We start from the raw sequence: 23,445 nt of genomic DNA, 5'->3' as shown, positions 1-23,445 counted from the left end.
TTAAGCCTGCCTTTGCCATTAATGGGTACGGCCATCAGTGAGAGGCATTTTCTTTAATTATTTGGAATACCAAAGTGAAATACAGTGGTGGCAACCTAAAGTCGGAAGCCTCCACGTCATCCTGCCACCTCAATTTGGGTCTACCACGCCTCCTCTGTCCTTGTGGACGGCCTAAAAGGATGTATTACATGCATTTTACGAAAAATTATAAACGATAAATATGATAGATATATTGTAGGGGGAAATACTTGTGAATTTGGCTTTTTGTCTAGCAAGATCATATTTTTACTTAGCGTCTATTGTTTTACTTACTTATCCGGCGCTACAAACACTTTGCGATCTTGGTCTGCCTCAGGAGTGTCCAAAACCGCTCACGGTCTCACGCTTTCGTCTGCCAGTCCGTTATCCCGGCCTTAATGAGGGACGCCTCCACGCCATCTTGCCACCTCAATTTGGGTCTACCACTCCTCCTCTTTAATGGCTACTAAAGAGACTTTACGGGCTGGGTCGTCCGTTTCCATGCGTACTACATGACCAACCCACCGGAGTCTGGCGAGCTTGATACGCTGGACGATAGTGAGGTCGCCGTGCATCTCTTATAGCTCGTCATTATAACGGCATTGGCATTCCACACATACGGGGCCAAGTATCCTTCTGAGCATCTTCCTCTCGAAAGCGGCTTAGAGGGTTTCGTCAGATTTGGACAGTGTCCATGTCTCAGAGGCGTATGTGAGTACTGGTACTATATAGGTACTATATAGTCCCAGCTTCGTCCGTCGCGACAGGTTCTCTGAGGTGATCTGCTTTTTCAGGCTGTAGAATGACCGGTTGGCAGCCAGCATCCTTGCGCGCAACTCGACTTCCATATTGTTGTCGTTGCTGACCTTTAACCCAAGATAGGTGAATTCTGGGACGACTTCAAAAGTGCGTTCACCTATCTGTACGTCACGTCTACGTAGATTTTGATTATTTATTGGTAGGCCCGGTGATGTTGCCACCATCAGTTTGGTCTTTGCCTCGTTTATCTGCAATCCGAGGTTATCTGCCGCCTGCTCGATCCCTTGGTAGGCTTCTGAGACATAGGAGAGCCACAGACCAATGATGTTTATATAATCACCGTATGCCAGGATCTGGGTTGACTTATAGAAGATGGTTCCCCTAGTCTCCACCCTCGAGTCGCGGATGGCCCTCTCTAGCGCCAGGTTGAATAGGAGACAGGTAAGCCCGTCCCCCTGACGCAGACTCTAGGTGGTAGCAAAAGGCTCTGAGAATTTTCCATCCATCCTCACCTGGCAAATGACGTTAGTCATAGTCATTCTAACTAGGATTATCAGTTTGGCCGGGATTCCAAAAGAGCTCATAGCGTCATACAGTTTTACCCTGACTATGCTATCATATGCGGCTTTGAAGTCTATGAAGAGATGGTATGTGTCGTTTCTGTATTCAGCCATCTTCTCCAAGATCTGCCGCATGGTGAAGATCTGATCAGTGGTTGATTTTCCGTTTCGGAATCCTCTTTGATAGCTTCCGATTATCTCTTCGACGTGCGGGACAAGACGATCCTGAAGGATCAGGGAAAATATTTTATAGGCGGTATTCAATACTATCTTGCAACTCTACATACAATTCTTACATAATTAACAAACATCATATATATAACGGACTATAGCCGTCGGTCGACTCGTGCCGGGAACAGAATGATGCGCCATAACGCCCGGTCCCGTGCTGCAGATTTCCAACTCGAGACACCAATCTTCCGCAAGTCTGCCTCGACCTGGTCAAGCCACCGTACTCGCTGCGCCCCTCTCCTCCGCGTGTCTGTTGGGTCCCTTTCGATGACCTCCCTGGCTAGATAGCTAACATGCCTCTTCGCTATATGCCCCAGCCATCTCAATCTCCCGATTTTAACCGATTTCATTTTCATAACAAATAACATTAACTCGTCTTGTATAAAAAAAAGTTGCCCGTAAGAATTATACGCAAATGAGATAAAGCAGTCAAGACTTTTAGAATTTAGTCGAATGTGTACGCATTTCCGATTTAATTTAAAATGATTGAAGCTCCACCCACCACCTTTTTATACTTCAAAGAATCACAGCAAAAAGTCATTCCGCATCTATTTTCTTTTCCCACGTACTTTTCCGGTCCCGGTTGGTCGCTTCAGGCTTCACTTTATAACCGCCTCAATCCAACCCGAATTTCCGTTTGTTGCTCCGTCCGCACTAATTTACATTCGAATAGAACTGCAGTGATAGAAATACGGCTTATTTCAAGCGTCGCACGCGGTACATCGGCTTTAGAACATTTCACCACCGGCAAAGCTAATCCACTGCGGCCAACCTTATTCCCACAAAGAGCATACCCTCCCTTCTACCTCCCCCTTTCGGTGCGATGGACTTCCCCTCAATCAGATGACGGCGCGAACATCATTATCAGTGGATAAGTGTGTCACGGCCCCGTGCATTGAGAGGGAAAGCACTGCACCCAACAATTAAAACCACGAAAACATATTGTGGTGTGTGTGTGTGTATGTGTGTGTGTGTGTGTGTTTGTGCGCGGTAAAGGGGAAAAACATTATAAATATAATATTAAATGCAAATAAAAATAAATCCTAATCCAATTGAAGCTGGTAGGACGAGCGATGGGTGGGCGCCCGTTAGTCCCGCTTTGTAGGGGCTGTTCCGGAAATTGATTTCACACAACACACACTACACACGGTGCGCGGTTAAGCCGTCGTCGAAGGTCCAGTTTGCAGGTACTTTCGCCTTGTTCCGCTACCATCCAACTCCCATCCGGTGCTTTGTCTGAACAGATACAGTAGGGAGAGCAAGCAGCAGCACCCTTCGGTAGGACGGTACACGCTGGATTTTATCGCCTCGAGCGTATAAATACAACAATTTTCCACCGGTGCCACGGGTTTTCTGTCAGTTTGGCCGCGTGTTTCTCACGTGCCGATGACGATTGGTTTGGAAGGATGGAATGATTTTGGTGCTGTGCAGCGCGCTTTGCTGGCACCCTCGAGTCCTTCTCACTGGCGTGGGTTTTTTTTGGTTTGCTTTGCACTTCAGTGACGATTTGTCATGTTTCTATCAAGTGAGCGTATGCAGTTTTCGGTGTGAAGTGAAGTGGAGAAAGCAAACGGGTATGGGCTTAAGGTGCTGTGAATGTGTTTAAGGGCCTGGTGGGGACACCGAATGGTAAAGGCGGACATTATTTAATTTATTTTGATCTCAATATTATATCACCTTATACTGTGGATAAAAATTAAATTTTTGCAACATTTTGTAACTACTTAACTGTGGTAAGTGCTTTTTTTCAAATATAACTGTATCAGAGAGAGGCCGGTCTCGTAGTACAGTCGTCAACTCGTACGACTTAACAACATGCCCGTCATGGGTTCAATCCCCAAATGGACCGTGCCGCCATACGTAGGACTGACTATCCTGCTATGGGGGGAAATTAATTAGTCACTGAAAGCCAAGTCCACAAGTGGTAAAGGCAGGCCTTGACCGGCAACGGTTGTTGAGCCAAAGAAGAAGAAGAACTGTATCAGAGACTGCCCAACACATTCATCATGCAGAAACAGAAACACTGCATCAACACTGTTTGGCACATATTTTACGGAGATTTTCCGTTACCTAAAACTCTTATCCTTGTTTTTAATATACTAATCGCTCGTTGGAGCAGGTTTGTTTAGCTTTGATTTTCTTCAAATAAATATCGTTATCGAAGGTCCATTATATTTGCCAAATCAAACAGTAGATTTGGTCCCGACGTGATTATGAATTCAAAGTAACATGAAAGAAAATTAATCAAAATTTCTTTATGAATATAAGCTTAAATTTTTGTATTTGTTTAGCGAGAAGTTTGAATCATACAGTTGTTTTAATTGATCATTACATGATGAACATAAAATTATAGGATACTGTAATTGTGAAAACAGTATGATGGATGATTATTTTTTTAATTATTATTCTGGAGGAACGGTTAAAATGACCTTTAATTTTAGCATAAATATTTTTTTTGAAGAAGAAAATTTCAGATATTTACTTCATCCCAGAAATGGCTGTTTTAAAATGTAATGGTTCACTGAAAATGAAGTGTCGGACAAGACTTTTAACAAAACCAACTAAACCGCATACCTTACGTTCAACACAATGTTGTCCAAACACCCGCACCTAAACGCGGAACCACATTCCGTAAAATGAATACACATTCGACAAACACCAACGCTCCAAGGCCCATCTTACGCGGTCCACCCGGAGGGTCGTCCGAAAGCCTTCCGGCGCGGTTCCATCCCAAACACGGGCGCGTGTCGGTGTGTGTGTGTGTGTCGGCAGCATGAAGCGCTATGCGCACGTTCGCTGCACAGTGCTATTGACATTGCTAATTTCTTCAAGTACCCTATAATTTATCGAGCACCTTCACAGCCCCCAGTGCGCTCAGTGCGCGTGTAAGTGAGGCGTGTCACAGGTCGTGTGGAAGTGGCGGTTTCAAGTTTATGGCTCGCCCGACGACATCGTCGCCTGTAGCCGGAGTTGGTGCAGAAACAGGCAAAAGGGTGACAATTTGTGCTGTAACATCCGGCCCTGGGTTCCGGTTTTGGAGGGTGATGACAGATTTCGATACGGATATAATCGCTTCCTCTCGCACGGCTTTCAACATGGGAGAGCGTGCATCGGTTGACCCTAGGGGTGGAATCAATGGAAGGGACAATACGGCGGGACATCGTTCTATTTAGCTGTGATTTTATTTTTGTTTTGATGACTTCAATTAGATTCGGGTGGCTGTGACAAATTGTACGAGTGTGGGAACGAGGATTTAAAACCCATCCAACAAAAGGTTCGGGGTTAACTTGAGAAGATTTTTAAAATAAGGTTACATCATTAGATTCGATCATCTGATTTGGTGACGTATTGAATCGCATGTTAGCACCAGGGAAATTAATATTTGTTTACTCGAATTTAAATTGAGTAAACATAGTCAAACGATGGTCAAACAGAACTGATCTGTTATAAATAAAAGATCATAATTTATAGCAAATATTCAATTTAAAACAGAATACAATTTCCCTCTAATTGTCCATCTCAGTTAAATTGTACTAAAATCACATTCTCACTAATGTTCGTGTAACACTATTCGTTAATGAGCCCGCCTGTGGCAGTCTGCGGCCAACGATTCGACGGGCCAAATTTGCCAAAATTGTAACAAATCAAACGACCGTCACCCATTAACGTCACGTCATCGAATCGATGAATGAGTGGCCGCGTGTCGTGTGAATTGGTGGCGCACACGGTCCAGTTTAACACGCGCAATCGATGCGACAAACAATTAATCACAATTACCCACCGCAATCGCGTGGTACCTCCTGCTTACTATCTCCTGTGTGGTGCGGAGGCTTCTTCTTAGCGCCATAACTCCTGCGTGTGCGGAAACTATTAGGGGAAAGTGAGAGCGACGCGGCGGGCTGCTATCAAAGGGCAATGAAACATATTTTTCCTCTCACTTGCCGGGGTAAGGATGTGTGTTGTTTTTTGTTTGTTTTCCCCTCGCGATAAGCATGACAAGAGCTGACAGGACATGCGGTTATGCAGCATCCCGCAATTCTATTTGTCGGTACGACCCTAGACTAGATGTACCCGTGCATCCCAATGTACAACACGGTCAATTGACGGTTCAGGGGGTTGGGAAAACGCTTCAGCCATAGCGAGTTTAAAATAATGTTTGTGTTTCCCATGGCTGGCCGGTTGTGCCGAGGCATTTAATCTATTTTTTCTATTTAAACAAAAAAGGCTAACAAATCCTCACCCAATGCGTACACAACGATGAACCGCTTGTGGATGTGGAAATTGGATGCCTTTTTTCGCATTCCTGGAGTATACCGTTAATTTGTACATTAACTATTATAATAATTATTGTTATCTCTGTGGAAGGATTCATTAAATCATGCATGTCATGTAGACATGTATTTAAGTTCTACCTTAGATTTTTATCAATAAATTCTCAGGTTTCGCGACAACATTGTCGTAGTAGATCTTCTCCATTAATTCCAGAAATTCACTATGGAACGCAGCTGAGGTATGTTGGACCGGTTCGCTGGCTAGGGTATCACATGTAGTTAATCATATTTATCCGTTTCATTTCATCAAATAACCGCTGTGAGTTTTGGTGTCATTGGCCGAACCCAGTCGAAGCAATTTCCGCTTCTTTAGCTTCCTCTGGAACTCCTCGTCGCTCAGGGTCGTCGGCCATTCGGAATCGGACATTCTTTCGATGCTCTGATGGTTGTCTAGTGCTCCAATAGTGCCTAGATGTTGAAGATACCAGGACGGTCTTAGAAGACATCCAAAAACTACCACCTCCTTCCATCCAGTGATCAACGATGGTTGAACATCTGTTTCCCCTATGCTTGTCAGTTAGCCTTCAAACGCCGACGACCTTGACACGCACGGTATGCAAATTTAACATTATTTATTCGTGGTAGTGATAAATAAATTTATGATCCATCGGTTTAGTTTTATTCGTTTAAACCAACAAGGATTTGTAACGAATATAGAGGGACTTCTTATCCATATACACTTCTATAAAAGCAAGAGAATGCATTTGATTAAACGACTGGATAGTTATAGACTTCTCACTCACTTTAAAAAAACAATTAAATTATTTGTAAAGGAAACAAATGCTGATTTAGTTTATTAATCAGCATTTTAAAGATTTTTTTCTCTCGATGAGCTATTCTCTTGACGACGACTAGTACGGAGTACTACGGAGTTGTTAAATCCATCATTAGCTGGAGCCATAAACAAGTATAGCCAGGACAAAATATTGCAAACAAATTGCACGAATTTTTACGTACAAATAAATTGCATGTTGTACGCATGGAAACGGACGACCCAGCCCGTAAATTCTTTTTAGGCCGTCCACAAGGACAGAGGAGGCGTCCGCCATTAAGGCCGGGATAACGGACTGGCAGACGAAGGCGCGAGACCGTGAGCGGTTTCGGACACTCCTGAGGCAGGCCAAGACCGCAAAGCGGTTGTAGCGCCGGATAAGAAGAAATTGCACGAAGTAAATACTCTGAGGAAGAATACATATTAAGATTAGGATTTAAGTTAATTTGAAGAGGCAAATCAAACCAATAGGCCCAAAATCTTGATGAAAGTCAACAACAACTATCATCGCCGTAATAAGTCACATACGTAGTGTTTGGTTTTGTTTAGTGTGTTTTTTTTTATTATTTTTTCTGTTTTTTGTTTCACTGAATGGTTTTTGCTCTTTTTTCCTCTTTACAGACAAAAGAAAAAAAAGGTAAACGATAACATTTCAATCGCCACGCCACTTCCGCGTGAAACTGCCGTCCACTGCAATGCTCACTAACAAATCGCTTCATTTGCACCATCACCACCGCCCAAAAGGTGCATCACCCTATAACGTGTAACATGATCTCGTGATGCGCTACAGTGATGCAGGGTTTTGACATCTGCTTTTACCATCCTAATTGCAATAATCATTTGCAATTGCAATAATCATCACCACATATGCATGTGCCTTTCCTAGGTTCGATTTTTCTTTGCGGACGCCGCTTAACGCAGAAGAAGACTGCGGGCGATTGTACTTGTAGATGGAAAACAAATAAAAACAAAAAAAGATTTAACAATGTATAAGCTTTTTCTCACGGTTTGTTGTAGGTTCTTTCTGTCGCGTTTTTTTTTTTTTGTTTTTTATTTGAGTGTAACGTTTGTATGATCATGATTACTCCTGTTTAATGGAAAAATGGATTATTTTCGGTTTTTGGGCTGTAGCAGTTCAGTTTGACTGTATCGCGTTAGTTTTTCCCCTTTCACTTTTCAACTATTTGTAGCTGTAAAACTAAAAAAAGCCTAACCCCACACAGAGACGTGTAGATAGCTGGAGCTTTTCAGAACGTAAATCGATCCCTTCGAGTATTGCGTAAATTTGATCCAGGAGTAGGAAAATTGTAATTGAAATTTCAAATTCAGCTTCATTGACACTGTTACTCGTTTCTGTTTGTCTGTCGAACTGTGTCTGTTCTCACTTGTTTTGTTTGTTCGATGTGATCTTGGCTGAACACTGCGTAGTATGCTTTCATCATTTCTCTGTCAATAGGCGTAGTTTTTCACCTCTTTGCAAATGATCACGCCGTCCATTTGACTTCTGTTGAAGATTTGTTCCTTTGTTGCCCTTCGTCAATGATCTGCACGTATTTTACATTTTTTGTCTTGCCATTCTCTTGCTGCAGGCAAACATTCTCACACATTTTACTGCATTTTACATCTTTTCAATATTCTTTGCTTCTTACTTGCTCTCTCTTTCTCTTTCTCTTTCTCTTTCTCTTTCTCTTTCTCTTTCTCTTTCTCTTTCTCTTTCTCTTTCTCTTTCTCTTTCTCTTTCTCTTTCTCTTTCTCTTTCTCTTTCTCTTTATTTCATTCGATTGAGTCTTTTAAGCCCCTTTTCCTTTGCTTGGGCTTCTAGTTATATTCTATGTATATTTTTTTTGTTCTCTTGCTTTCTAACATGTTTAACATGTTTGAATAGTCTTGCACGTGCCTGCAATTCATCAGCATTCTTACAATCGCGCAACGGTTGCCTGTTATTTTGATATTTTGTAGAATTTACATTCTTTTTTCATTACTCCTCAATAGCACCGAACTGTATCGCTGTCTTCACGCCATTATCCTAGTTAGTGGTTCATCACTGTTGTATCTTGCGCTAGTATCGTCACTTGCGTCGTCCTATTCATCGCCCTTACCACAATGCAAGTCCTTGTAGCTAGCTAAATACTAGTTTGTTGCTCTACATTTTATTGCTAATGTGTGTGGTCTAATTGTAGTTTGCAAGACGTACACATGTTAGATGAGGAAGGAAGTCAGATGTTTTCCCCCTCAGTTTTTAGCTCACTACGTCATTTTTTTCCATTCGTGAGTATGTTTGGCTACTAACTACATGACGTGTTTCTCGCATTTCGTGGTTTTTGCCCAAAAAATTGGGACATTCAATAAATTATATTTATTGGCTACGTGTTACGCATTCGCAGTTTCTTCCAACGGAGTCGCATTCACCTTGTAGATGCTCCATTAGCGATAATTGTGATTTTCTTCATTATCCTTTCATTTCACACACATTTACTTCTCCACCTAATGCTTTGTTGGCTTGCTTAAGGTTGCTTCTTCATTTTTTAGCTCTTTGATAATTACCAAAAGGTTTGCCTTTTTTCTAGTCTTTCCATTGTTTACGGAAGAATTGTCGCTCTAGATTCTTCACTTCAGCATAAAACATAACCGTTCTTGTCACAATCACACAATACACCGTTCATTCAAGCTGTGTCCACACCCATTTTTTACACCTAAGAGATTTCAGCGTGTGCATCCTTGCACTACAATCATTCTTGCATACGATCAACCTAACGATTCTGCCTTGTCTTGCCCGACTACTTCTTTCCCAACTTGTTTCCTTCCTCACTATTAAGATTAATTTGATTTATCTAATAATGTATTACTTTGCTAAGATACGAATGCATGTATCGTGTGTGAGTGTTTTTTTCTTTTCTTGTTAAGTTATCGTCCTTGCCTACGTCATATTGTTTCAATGGCTACTATCATTCACCTTCAACAATGTTCTTGGTGCCGTTCTTTACACACCTATGTAAAATCAACGCGCGATCTATGCCTTGTTTGGGGCTAGGTCGGTTACACAGAAATGCGTACTTTACTCGCCATTGCTGCTGCTTTTACATTCTCCCTCATGTACATCCTATCCTATCTTATTGATTAGATTACCCTTACCCTCAACCAGTTATATGATACACAATTTTCACGTTTCAACTGTTTGCAGTTTCGTACCACACCTGCAGTCTCCCTTCTTGCCTTTTCTTACAACATTTCCTTATGATTGAGTGTATAATATTTTACTTGTTCGACTATGAGCAAAAAGAATACAGACAACTTCATTCCTCTACTGCGAAAGAAAAGGACCAACAAACAAGTGTGTGTGTGCCTATGTTTACCACCGTACTCGTCTTGCTGTTCCGTGCCCACCCAGCACAGTTTAGAAATATTCTAAGTAGTTTTTGCCTCTCCCCCAAAAGATCTACTTATCAAGAAGGCTAAGAGAGCCTGCTCTACAATCTGTTCATATTTACCGTACCGTTAGAAACGATCCGGAAATCGCCATGTCACCAAAACACACGAGATGCGCTCATTTCAATCATTACCGAAACACTTTCCTGATCGCGGAGCTTCACTGTACGTGCTCACAAACAAATACACACCCGTCAGAAAGCGCCATGAAGCGCACACATAAAATTGCAAAACCAGTGCTCACAACATAACACTATCCATGGATGTTAATGACATTAATGGCATGTTGGAAACGACTCAAAATATGCCTTCGCCATAGAGAAAAGGGGAATGTCATTGTAAACAAATTATGATGGTAGAACAAACACATGAAACTACTAAAACAACAGCTTAATCCAAAAAAAATACCACACAACTGCTTGCATGCGTGACGGAAAGCAGCTCGTTCCAGATGGTATATAGTAAAAGTGATGAACGCAGGCATCATTGTACGCGTACACGATGGCAGCCCACGAGCATGCAACCAGCAATACCGGTTATTCGAGCGACTCAGGAGTATTGGATGACGGGAATATATTCCCCGGTAGCAGTAGTGTTAACAGTTTCGCTCGTTCTGTTTCTCCCGTTTCTCGTGTAAACATTTGCCTATATTCAGCAGAACGCGATTCGGCGTCTCACTGCCTTAAAGTAGTAATAACCGCGCTTCCGTTAGACCATTTATACATATATAATTCAGTTCGTTTGTTCTTGTTCACCCTTATGCATGGCTTTCAGATTGTATATTTTATTTTGTCTTCCCTTTTCTTTGCGCAGTACGCTTTCAATGTGCCATTAAATGTCTAAGGGTCGCAGCAGCGGATGGGACGACCTCCGCCGCACTCTTTGTTTTGCCAGCCTTGCGTACCGTTCGCGTATGCGCTCTAGTTCTTCAACACCTTTGCGTACGACGGATGGGGCGGTGGGCACCCATTGGTACCGGGCGCACCAGCGGAGAACTTATGCTACTGCGCCGACGGGTGCTGGGCCACGTGCATCACGTGCAGGTTCTGCTGGTGGTGGTTCTGTTGCGGTGCGGACTGCATATTTTGGTAGAGCGTCGGCACTACCTGCTGCTGTACGATGGGGACCGGGATCGGGTACGGTGTCGGTTGCTGATGGTGCACCGTCTGGTAGGTCGGTGGGCCACCGCCAGCCGGCGAAGGCTGCGGACCCGGATGGTACTGCTGGTGCGGCTGGCCGGGCGAGGGCGTCGTGGAGGGCGGGGTCGCGGCCAGATACTGGATCTGGCCCGGCTGGGGCGTTTCGTAGAAGCGGTACGGCTGATGGAACGGTGGCGCCGCCTGGAAGGGTTGCGCGTGGATCGCCGGCCCGTACGGAGACATTATTTGCAGCGGGTTAGGCGCCAGCAGTGGCTGCCCAGTTGCGGCCGCTACCTGCATCTGCGATGCACCGACTGGAACTACAACAGAAAAGATAGCAACAGTTAGTAACATTCAACGTGCCGACGCTACGCCTCCCCGGTACCGGTCGGCTTTCCGGCAGCGGGCAAGACGCAGCGGCGGTTGAAGGTGCTTAGTTTTCGTTGGATTTTCTTGCGTACAAATGTCATTCCGGTAGCTACCTTGTCGGCCATTGCGGATGCGCGTCTGTTGGGCCACTTGCTGGTGCTGCTGGGCGGTTTGGAATGAGGACGGATTCACCACGTACGTCACGAACTGTTGCGGAATGACGTGCGGTGACTGCTGGTACGAGCCCTGGGTTATCGCAGCCGGGCCCGGCGTTTGTGGTGTGTGCGGGCTAGAAGACGTGTGACTTTTCAGTGGGCGTGCGAAATAAGGATTACCATTAATGATACTTATGTTACTGTTAGTGGTTGGTTGGCTAGCGGTAGCGGTACGGTAGGTGGTTATAAGATAGTTTTGATTATTGATGGCATTGATTTGTTGTTGGTTTGTTTTTAGATTGCAACAACAATTGGTAGTAGTAGTAGTAGTAGTAGTAGTAGCAGTTCATAGTATTGCATTTTGTTTGAATAATGGAGATTGAAAGACGTTGGTCGGTCAATTTGGTTTCATATGATTTTGGTTCATTTTTTGGTTTTGGTTCCCGAATTCAAATCCAGACAGACGCGCGTAGACAGTTGGGTGTTGTGGTGGTGGAGGGGCACATTTTTGGCACGGGCACATGTGAGGATGTGATTGATGGTTGTTGTGATGGTGGTGGTGATTGTGGTGATCATGGGCGTGGCAAAAAAATTAGTGTGTTAAAAAAGGGTTTTTTTGTTAACATTATATCGATGATGGTGGGAAGCAATTTTGAATTGAACTATACATCATACAAGTGCACGCGAAACAAAAGTTCACGAAAAAGGAACATAAATTGCGTTAAAAAAACTCACAAAAAAGCAACCTAAACAGCTATGAAATGAACGAAAATGTAACAGAAGTGTAACAATCGAGACAGTTCATGCATGATATGGAAATGAACGAAAGAAATAACTTGTATGGAATGAAAAAAAAAATTATGCAAAATGTAAACGATAATTTAAAGCAAATGAATGAGATTTTATGAATCGGATTAGCAATTTAGAAAACAATAATTTACAAGCTGATGAGTCAAAAGCTACTGCAAAAAGGCGAACGTTGCAGTAAGTAGAAATGTTAATCCCTTTAGAATTATTGTTTGCGTGGTTCATAGTAAACGAAACAAAGTTTCTTACATAGAATTGATCAACTATTAGGGGTTTATCGTATTTCTGCTTACTGCAAGTTTCATGCATTTTTATATACACACACACACACACACACAAATATTCACACATTTACGTGCAGACGGAACACCGACTAAGACGAACATTCTTAACACTAATACATACCGTGACGGATTGGGAGTGCTTGGACTGCGCGGCGTAAACGGTTTCGCCGCCGGGTTCAACGTGAACACTTTCTTAGTGGCTGTGCCAGGTTTCGGCTCCCCGCTCGCATTTCCGTTCGCGGACGTTCCGTCCGGTGTACCGACACCGTTCGCATTGCCGTTCGGTGCACCGCCCGACGGTACGGTGCTGCCGGCGGCCGCATTTTGACTGCCAGGGCCGGTTGCAGGGGCACCGGTAGGGGTGACGTGATTCGGTTGCTGCTGCTGGGCCTGGGGCGGCGAGCCGCCGCCGACCACTACTGGCGGCTGTTGGCCTTGCTGCGGTGGCGGTTGCTGCACGACCGGTGGCGGCGGCTGCTGCACAAGGTGCGGCGATTGGGAGGCCAGCTGGGCCGGCACAACCACCATACCCGAGGCGGTCTGGGAGGCTTGATTTTGCTGCTGATTCAGTGGCGCTTGCTGGGGCGGTGGCTCGCTGTGGGGCGACGGTACCACCATCTTGCCCTGCTGCTGACTGTTGACCAGCGGGGGCGAACTGTCCAGCGACGGTGGCGTCGAGTGGTCGGGTTGCTGCTGGGGAGGTGGCGCCTGCTGCACCACGACGTTGTGCGAGGGTGGTCCTTGCTGCTGCTGTTGCTGCTGCTGCTGCTGCGGCGCCGGAGGAGGCGGCTGCTGGTGAACATTTGGCATGGGCGGTTGTTGCTGCGGAGGGGCCAGTTTGAAGTCTTGGTTGAATTTGCGCAGATTGTCGATTTCCATGTCCCGATTTCGGACGACAACCGTGCGCTGGGGTTGGGGCGGTGGCGCCTGAGCCTGCTGCTGCTGCTGCTGCTGGGGCGGCGGTGGCTGCTGCTGCTGAACGGGCGGCGGCATCGCCATCGAATGCTGCTGCATCACGACGTGCTCGGCCGGCACCACCGTTGGTGGCGGCAGGTGCGGTGGCACAACGGCGTGATGCGGATGCGCCAGGTGCATCGGGGGCTTCGTAGACATGGGCTGCATCTGGCCACCCATTTGCTGCGGGTTAAGCGATGGCGGCGGCTCACTGTACGTCATCGGTGCCGGTGCGTTCGCGTACTGGCGAACTCCCCGCTGTGGAAGAGGCTTTTGGTTGCTATTTACATTCATATTGCCACTACCACCACCGCCGGGTGGAACACCGCCCATATCGCCCCGCCCGTCGCCGTTCATCTTATTCGAGTTCATTACCGACGGCTGGCCGTGCTGCGGCGGAGGCTGCTGCTGCTGCTGGTGCGGCACATGCCCGTAAGGCGATTGGTTCGGGTGCATTCCGTACTGCGGATGACCCATACCACCTCCACCAGCACCGCCTCCGTGTTGCTGACTGCCTGGCGGAGGCTGCTGCTGCTGCTGCTGCTGAGACATCATCTGTCCGTAACTGTTTTTGTGCGGAGCCTGCGGGCTTGGTGGCTGCTGTTGTTGCTGTTGCTGCACCTGCACCTGCTGCTGCTGCTGCTGCTGCTGCTGCTGTGTCGTCACTACTGGTGGGCCTCCGTTATTATTATTACTGTTGGCCAAGGGAGGAGGGGTGCTTCGCACCAGCTTGCCACCCTGGCCGGGTTTGCGCTTGGCCGGCACGACGTACTTCGTGCTCGAGGGCATCGCCTGACCCGTGCTACTGCTGCTGCTGCTGTTGCTGCTGCTGTTGTTGTTGGTCGAATTGTTCGTATTGCTCGCTAGGTTATTGTTTCCGTTACTATTACTGTTCGCTGCGTTACTACTGTTGCCGCTGCTACTACTAGTGCTACTGCTACTGCTGCTGACGCTGTTCGAGTTCTTATCCGCAACGCCACCGGCAGCGGGCTGCGGGCTGTTGTTGCTGTTCGGGCGGATGACGGCGGCAAAGGCGGCCTCCTCGTCACCGTTTTCGATATCGATGCGCTCCTTGTAAACCGGGTTGTTCTCTATCTCGTTGGCGATCTTTTCCGCCTCCTGCTCCTGCACCTTAAACTCTTCGCTGTCTTTCTTCTGAATCTGCACCGTGTAGCCGGACAGGGACTGGTCGAACGTCGATTGCACGCCGTACACCTGTTCGTTCTTCAGGAACATATCATTCACATCCCACCCATCCGCGTTCGAGTCGAGCTCGAGGCTCTGCTCGAGCGATTCACCGTTCAGGTCGCCGCTTTCGTCCCACGGTTCCAGCACGCGATCCTCCAACCAGTTCGTGCCGTTGCAACGCGAAATAGCCGTATCGGTTTTGAACGTGTCCCTCGTAGCGTCCTCCGGATCGACGTCCTTTGCCACGATCGTGACGATATCGTGCGGTTTGAAAATCAGTCGGTCCACGAACGTATCGACGTTAATTTTTGGCTTCTGGTCGGGACCAATCTCAACGCGATGTGCCATTTCCAGCACAACCTGTAAGCAACGAAGGGAAGGAGTCATTGTACAATGTTGTACCCTGTGGTTTGATTTGATCAACAACGTCAAGCAGTAACTTACCTGAAACTGTGAGGAAAATGTTCTGAACACTCCTTCGTATGTGTGGCCGGCTGGCGTCTGGATCTGGACGAGATTGCCTACGTGTGATGTGGCTGCATGCATGAACGGTGCATTGTTGTAAATGCCTTCGGCTTGAATCGAACGTTGCCGCTGGGACCTGCGATAACAGAGCAACAACCGAGAAAAAAGTCACATCGTGAGTACAGTTGAGTTTGAAATTGTGTACAATCGAACGGAAGCAAGATCGAAATGAGGTTTTTTTATTTAAAGTACCATTAAATAAGAATGTTGTAGCGCCATTTTCACGCTAATGAAGCCCAAGATGTAATGTTTTAGAATAAAGTGTATCACAGTGTTGTATCCTTTTACGCCCGCGGTAGAACTAACAGCAAGTATAATTTGACTATTCGAACAGCCGCACACGAATCACACACTCTAACAGTGGAATCACTTCGATCAATGGAGTCCAATCGCTTTCTCCAGAGAACTATAAGTCCGAAGGTTTAACGACGACAAACACTGACCAGTCCACCGTTACTCTCTCATCGCTGCACAATAACGGAGTGTGCATCGCAATGCAGCTTCTTGACCGTTGTTTGATTATCCATCGTTCATTGCTTTGCTATCACAACTATCACAATGCTTCGCCGAGGCGTGACTACTTCCGGCACTGTGTGCTCATGTCCTGTGGTGCTTTCCTTTAAGCAAAAAAAAAACGCATTTGATGTGGTGCTTTGAAGAGGCTTCACTCTAAATTCACTTGCCTGTTATTGATGGAGCAAAGGTGCCTTTCTCTCTACAATAGTGCCGGAAACGTTACAAACACGTTACATTCTCTCACAACACGCATGCCACGCGCTTATGCGACGAGCATTTGTGATTGGAGAATCATTACAAAATATTAAAGCGAATAAAAGGTTTTGTTTCTCTTTCAGCCAGAGCACAGAGCAATACATCCACTATGACTGTCGTACGCCTTTTGCTCTGTTCAGTGCGATTAGCCCAAAATGTGGACCGTTCTGACCTGCGACTTCTTCTTTATGATCTTACTGTACATGCTTCTGTTCCAACCTTAGTTACATTCTATTGACCAAACTGTTGTGTGGCACGACAACCAGAGGGTCATTGGGATGGTAAAAAAAAGTGTCTATAAAATGGTTTTGCCTCCATGTGATCATCGATTTGATTACTGCTGGTTTATGGTATGCATTGCACCAGCAACGTTACCAGAACCTTACATTACACATCGACGCTCGCAACCATCGCGCTCACACAACATCAAGCATGATAACAATGATAGGCACTCAAATTGGCCTTTACCGAAATTGTATCCACGTTTGATTCATGTCCACGGCAATGTAGAAATTCTCTTACGTAAATCAAACAATCCATCCAGTCAGAAACTTACTATCCGCAAAATCGGAAAGCCCGTGGAAAGCAATGCAATTTTTGTTAATTTTCTCAACCCTTATGGGTGGGAAAATTTTCGCCAACAGAAAGCGATCGAGATGTCCAACGATGCCGAAGAGGATACAGCAGCACCAGCTGGCAGCGTAAGGCGCGAGGAACTATCTCGTTAGAATTAAATGAACTAAATATAAATACTCGGTCCCTCGCCTTTGTCTTTTTGCGCTTTGATAGCATGCGTTAATGTTTTTTTTTGTTCTTCGCAAATGGGTGGCTATTGAAGCATACGCACAATGGCGAAAGGAAAGGGTGCTAGGAAGCATTCTTACGGTTGGTTGCGCTAGACAGTAGCGCATCGTTGGGAAAGGTGGCGATGAAAAAACATCATCACCTCCACACCCAGCCCTCTGCCCTCTGCCTGTGCGGAGAATGTTCATTGCTGGGGTAATGATTGCGATTCTTGGTAAACTACAGTTATTTATATCACACAAACTCCGCTAACTTCTCCAATCTATACACAGAAGAAAGTATTAAGCATGATCGTGATAGCAAGAGCGTTATCAGTTGCATTTTGGGGACGTTTATTTAGCCAAGATCAAATATATTGCAACTATATGCACTGGTACTGTTATTAGTACCTTTTGATTATACAAATTGTAACAAAACATAATTTCGTAAATGGCACACTGTGTATGATAGCATACAAAATTTGCGAGCAAAAAGCACAAAGCATAAATGCAATTTTTCATGTTGTGATAGTGTAACACAATTGCAACCCTTTTTTATTCGTTTTTCACACTTTTTCTGACCACATGCGCTCCGTCACTGTCTTTCTCTCTCTCTGTCTCCAACGCACACATTCAAACATGTTCATGCTCTCTATTTCTCGCGTGGCTCTTTTGGGGCTCCAATTCTTTCTTCTCCACATGGCAAACTGGCGAAAACCCTCACACATACACACACGCACATACAGGCACATAGATAAACACTTGCCCCAATACAAGTGTTCTTTCACCGGGTGGAAAATGGTGAAAATTTGCTCCCAACCCCATTCCGTACACACGCACGCACAAGCAGTACGGAAAATCCTGTGCGCTAGTGGTCGTAGGACAATAAAACGGGGTCAGACAAACCCACACACACACAGACACGCACTTAGCACGGAGCACCCTTTGGGACAGGCGAACACAGTCGGAGGGTCTTTTCGAGAATTTCCCCCGAAATGTCGGTGGACAAATTAACGCAAATTTCAACTGCCGCGAGATGGTGCAAAGTTGATTGTCCGCATCCTGATCCGCATGGGTACGCGCGTACTGCACTAAAATAGTGAAGCCACTTTTTTTACACTCAATTTGTTGGATCACTCGGAAAACCCGTCGTCACTGACTTTTTATTTCGGGTTGAGGGAAGGCAGTTTCTTCTCCTCGGGAAGGCGTACACACACACATTACACACTACTCGTGGCGTCGGGAAGGATGTAGGGGGAGGGAATGGAAAATGATGTGGAGGCCCGACTAGGCTTTGCGCTTCCAAATGTAATAGGTAAGTATTTGATAAAGAAAGAAGGAGTAACGGAAACGCTCGCATTCAAGGAAAGCTCAGCCACATCGTGAAGGAGCAGACCATTTGCGACTGAAACTGAAAAGCGACACGGGCGAGTTTTCCTCACTGACACACAACCGAGAGACACACACACACACTCTCTCTCTCTCTCGCTCTCCGGCTTATTAGTGCCGATCTCACATCGTGTCCTGGTTGCTTCTTCATGGTGGGAGGGGGGAGGGCTTGAGAGCTCTCTTGTTCCGAGTCCTGGCGTGTTCGTCCGGTTTGAAGACGTTTGTTTTCCGCGCTGCTTGGGTGAGCGAGAAAGTGGATAGCTCCCTTTGTGTGGTGGTAACAGGGAGGCAATTTTCTCCTCTCGCCGCCGCTGCGGTGCTGTGTGTTTTTCTTCGAGATGAGAAAAACCGGCTGTGACACACAGACACCGAGATCTGACTGAGAGATCTTACCGGTTCGCAACGAGTTCTTTGTGTATAGAAGCAAGCAAAGGATGGTTGTTGGTTGAACACTTTGCCTTATGCGAACTAAGTATTACCGATCATGGAGTCGCCTGGTCGGCTTGCTGAAACACTTTTCCATGATAGGTATACAACTTTTCCACAAGTTGAAAGAAAGAAATTATCGCATTTCAATAACAAACCAATTTAAATCATTGGTCGCATGGACTGCAAACGCACGACACCACACGGTGAAGTATTTTGCACTCATTTATATGAACGCGAAGTTATGTGTCTTCCTGCTCTTTAGCATTACAGCAGCAAAACTAGAGCATACGAATGGTTTTCCCGAGGGCTTTCCGAACTACGCGATGCTACCGGCAACCATCACCAGATGGCGCGCTCCCGTTCTCTACCGTTTGAACGGTGGTAGGTGTGTATGGCTGTGTGTGTGTGCGTTTAGGTCCTAGCAGACACGTTTTGTGTGCTGTAGAGTCCAGTGCAACAAAGCGAGACACTAGCGAAACATAATGCTGCAGACTACAATGGGCGGGCGCAAACCACACGGACGGACGGATGTGGGGAGGGAAAATTCAATCAATAAAAAGGAAGCATAGACACACACACACGCGCGAGTGACCCGTTGGTAAGGGCAGGAGGGGCAAAACGGGAGGGTAATTTGATACAAAGAGAAGAAGAATGGGGGAGTGGGGAGGGGAGGAAGGAACGCATTGCACATTTTCACTCACTCCGTGCCATGTGTGTGTCGGCACGGGCATGCTTCACGCGTTTATATGTGTGTTAGTGAAGCGGCACAACACTTGATGGCGGCTGCTACCACCCCATCCCCCCCCCCCCCTCACGCTCTTTGTGATACCCAAGCAATTTTCACACCACCAAGCGAATTGTGCATCGCCCGTACTGCTGGCGTGTTGTGCGTTGTGTTACATGGTGGTGACGAATTGAGGAGCGAACGTGTGTGTGTGTGTGTGTGTGTTTGGGTGGACGTGTTTGTATATGCCATAATGGCGTTTCATGTGATTTCTAGGACGCACCGCAAACAATGCAGTGCAGCGTTATCCCGTTTCCTTCCTTCCGCTTCAGTTTCCTCGCTTCGCCTAACCATTCATTCCACCATTCATGGTGCTTTTCCATTCATTTACTTTCATTCGCACGACAAAATCGTATTGAAAATTGGTATACTTGTCTAAGCTTAACGTAGAATGGTACCATCAAGGCCGATCAATGGTACCGAACCGTGAATTGAAAAGAGAAAACTACGTATTTAATACACCATCTTTAAGAAAATAGCACGACGCTGCTAAAAAAACATTTGTTTTTTTTTTGTACAAGAGAAATTATTATTATTATTACAGGTCGGAAATGGCGTAGTGGCAAAGTTATTCTATTTTTACGTATTTATTAATGCTTGGCAATTAGGCAGATAATTAAAAGGTACACAATCTACATTTATAAAATGAATTGGCTGATTCTGGTTGACCGATGAATATCAAACAATTGCTTGGTTCCGTATGATAGAATTTGGTGGATCATTAAATTATTAAAATTATTCAAATAACTACTATGACACAAAATATACTAAGAAGCATAATTTAGAAATATTTTTTTTTTTTGGCTAATTATAAAAGTGCATTAAATCGTTACTAGAATATATATCGATAAGGCAGTTTGTTAAAAAAAGAGAAAAAACAACAGCAAACAAAAACGAAGGTACACATTATTTACTCAAATTATGTTGTAAAACAAACGTGAATCAACCAGCAGAGACACAGTTTGTCGAGCTGTATTGATTCTCATCATGTTACTGCCGCCGTCGACAAGGGATCATGAGTCATGGGGTAAATGGCCCAAGGGATCGACACAGGCAACGTAAAATGTGCACGGCCGACTCCAATCGTTATCGTTCGCAAGTTTACCTAGACCCTTTATGGAATGTTCGGCACAGGCAGCAGACAGGGCAGCTTTTGCGTTATCGATGCACAGCATGGTGGCCTTTGCCACAAGAGTGACGCATAGATTAAGTTGTTTGCTTGTTTTGCAGTTTGGCCCAACAATTAAACCTTTTGATAAATCTAAATCATTGCATCTATGCATTGACCGCCGACAAATCATAATTTCAACATCTTATCAAGCTCTATTTTTAGAATTAAATGATCGATATGAATGAAAAACATCTCTCTCTGTCTCGCTCTTTGAGTGCGATCGCGAAAAAAGAAAGAAAAAAACCCACCCCTTTTTTCCTCCTGCGTTGAATACGCGCGGAGGCAAACACATGACGCAATGGTAATGGGAAAAGCGCTTACCTAGCCGGCCCTGGGCGAGTTTTGTTGCGCCGGCTCATCTCGCTATGATCGTTCGAGCGGCTCAAGGAGGAGCCTTCTCTATGGCTTCGCGTCGGGACTGGAATTTTGACTAACTTTTCCTGCGCGGGAGACGTTTTCTCCCTTCGCTCTGCTGCTCGCTGCACACACAGACACTATCTCACGCACGCTGGTGATCGCTGAATCAATTGGCTAGCTGGAGCTCGATCGTGACAGGGAATGGTGATCTCTGATCAGAAGCTAATTTTCCCCTTTTCGGTCTTGTTTTGTTTTTGTTTTTTCTGTCCTTTGTCCCGAGTTCAACACACACAAACACACGGTTGTCCTTTGGGCGTCGTTTGGTGTGCACACACAATTAAAGCAATAAAATGTATTCGCAATTGATGCTTTTCTTCGCGGCGAATCACTTGACGCACACACACACGTACACAGTGTCTGAGGTTCACGGCGAGAGTTGGTCTTTTTGTTTTCCTCGTTCTATCTTTCTCTTTCGCGCGTACGATTGCACATGCACTTACACGCTCACTGGTGCACGCTAAATGCACTCGCTGCACCAAACGTTATCTGTCGGTATATTCGATGTCTTCTAGCGGGATCAATTATTCGCGCTTTCCGTCCCGAAACTACTTGGCGGCGGTTTCTTACCGTCTTGCCGTGTGTGTCTTCTGAAGTCAATTCTTTTATGTAACCACTAACCGACACTCAACGCACGAACAACCGACGACGATGGTGAAGGAAGCAAAAAAAAACCACACGCTCACTCTGTGGGGCTGTATGCTGCTGCTGCTGCTAGTGTTGTTGTTGTTGTTGTTGTTGCTGCTGGTGCTTCAACTATTGGCACCGTTGCCGTGGCAAGAGAGTTATATCGCCGCACACTACAACGCACACGCTGTCAATGTGACGCGCGTGACTTTCCCTTTGCTTCGAGGGGGGGGGGGGGGGGGGGACTGTTGCCGCCGCTGCTACTGCTGCTGGTGTGCGAGCTTGGAGGAAAACCTTCGGTGTCTCTGTCTATTTCGACTGCTTGTTCGTTCTGCCGCGCTTATCTCGCTCGCCAGTTTGCTGTGCCCGTGGAAGACGACGTTCGGTTGGTATTAACTGTACACCCGTGGCTCACGCACTTGACCACCCTGGACCATGCCAGCAAACACACGCGTGGTAAAGGCCGATGTTACACACCGCGAGGTTCAATCTCTCGAGGTGTCTGTTTTGCCTCCACGGAAGGCGGTGATTTACGCTGCTCGTTGATGATTCGATGACAGCTCCACCGAATGGCGTTGTCAATGGGTGGCACCACGATTACGCACTTTCACTCGATTTTCCACACAGGCACACAAAAACACTCCCTCCCCTTCTCACCGTGTTCCGCCTGCCCTGCCTTGTCTGTTCGCGCTATCTGATGCCACTGCGGCGCGTTCTTGTGTTGGCTTTGTTTGCACCGATTGCAAACTTTGCTGCAAAGGCCCGTTCCGGGTACACGAATTTACGCTTTTCCTGTGCGGAGGGTCGCGCTCGTTGATGGCTGCCGTCAGTCGTCTTCCGGCCCAGGTGAAGGTTTGTAAAGACAAACACTGCTGCGAGCAACGGTAAGGGCGATGGTGCCACACGGCGGAGCACACAACAAATGGGACACCTTTTACACCGTGGGGTTGTCGAGATGGCGCTGATGCTTCAGCTGCAGCAGCAAGGGGCAACACGGCGCTCGGGACGACAACACACTCCGACGGGCTCGGCGGAAAGGCTCTGGCACCGGAGGGAAACGGCCAAAACGTTGCCGTTTTCCGTCTGCTCGTTGTACGATACCAGGTTTTCCGTCGTTTGCGCCTAAATTCGCCAGAATTCGATAGGATTGCAACAATACAAAGACTGTATGGAACAAGAGTTGGCTGCTACGGTGCCAAAAAACGGAGGAATAAAATGAATATGCCACACTCTCGCAGTGCAAATACGCTAAGGGATGGTACGCACACAGTCAAGCTTAAAAATGGCGCCTGGCATTGTGTGCATGTAGGCACGGTGCGTGCGCCAGAACGGGAGAGCGTGCTTATTTAGAAAGAGCAAACGGGTCGTTCACTGTGGCACGCTCTGACTCGGGAATGTAAACAGAGGGATTCTTGACAGCTGAAGTTGACATGAGATCAAACGAATGAACCATACAAAAAATTTAATTTTTTTACGAATTTAATAGAATTTTTTTTGTTGTAAGTTCAGTTTAGAATATTTTTTTTATTTTAGTGGCTTATTTTCAATTTTATTTAATCA

The 23,445-nt window shown here is 45.9% G+C and overlaps 2 protein-coding genes across 8 annotated transcripts in view; one reads left to right on the top strand and one right to left on the bottom strand.

Annotated features, from left to right (window-relative positions):
• The window catches only part of LOC120948228 (uncharacterized), a 302,677-nt gene extending 294,950 nt beyond the window's left edge, over window positions 1–7,727 (top strand). The window contains exon 4 of the mRNA XM_049607937.1: window positions 6,974–7,727. The gene's annotated coding sequence lies outside the window, so the exon portion shown is untranslated. The remainder of the gene's footprint in view (window positions 1–6,973) is intronic.
• Window positions 7,728–9,580: 1,853 nt separating this feature from the next.
• Window positions 9,581–23,246, bottom strand: LOC120947272 (ataxin-2 homolog). Of its 7 annotated transcripts, none has more exons than XM_049607928.1 (6): window positions 18,190–18,551; window positions 15,711–16,135; window positions 15,438–15,594; window positions 12,973–15,353; window positions 11,698–11,978; window positions 9,581–11,556 (listed from the first exon to the last, which is right to left on the bottom strand). In XM_049607928.1, exons 3-6 carry the CDS (start codon window positions 15,537–15,539, stop codon window positions 11,099–11,101), a joined length of 3,222 nt encoding a protein of 1,073 aa, XP_049463885.1. In that variant the 5' UTR covers window positions 15,540–15,594; window positions 15,711–16,135; window positions 18,190–18,551; the 3' UTR covers window positions 9,581–11,098. The 7 variants fall into 7 exon arrangements, with proteins under 7 accessions (XP_049463885.1, XP_049463886.1, XP_040218395.2 ...); XM_049607929.1 differs by having other exon boundaries at window positions 18,232–18,551; XM_040362461.2 differs by lacking the exons at window positions 15,711–16,135; window positions 18,190–18,551 and adding an exon at window positions 21,166–23,246 and having other exon boundaries at window positions 11,719–11,978.
• Window positions 23,247–23,445: the final 199 nt, after the last annotated feature.

Source organism: Anopheles coluzzii, chromosome 2, assembly GCF_943734685.1.
Source record: "Anopheles coluzzii chromosome 2, AcolN3, whole genome shotgun sequence".
In the NCBI taxonomy this organism is placed as follows: domain Eukaryota; kingdom Metazoa; phylum Arthropoda; class Insecta; order Diptera; family Culicidae; genus Anopheles; species Anopheles coluzzii.
Note: the sequence above shows the minus strand (reverse complement) of the source record. Positions and strands in the feature narration are given on the sequence as shown.

Coding starts and splice junctions, on each gene's coding strand:
- LOC120947272 (XM_049607924.1), bottom strand. CDS start 21,203: ATGAGCCGGCGCAACAAAACTCGCCCAGGGCCGGCTAG. Junction 11,979..12,972: donor AGCACTCCCAATCCGTCACG/GTATGTATTAGT, acceptor CGCTACCGCTAG/CCAACCAACCACTAACAGTA. Junction 11,557..11,697: donor TAGCTACCGGAATGACATTT/GTACGCAAGAAA, acceptor TTTCTGTTGTAG/TTCCAGTCGGTGCATCGCAG.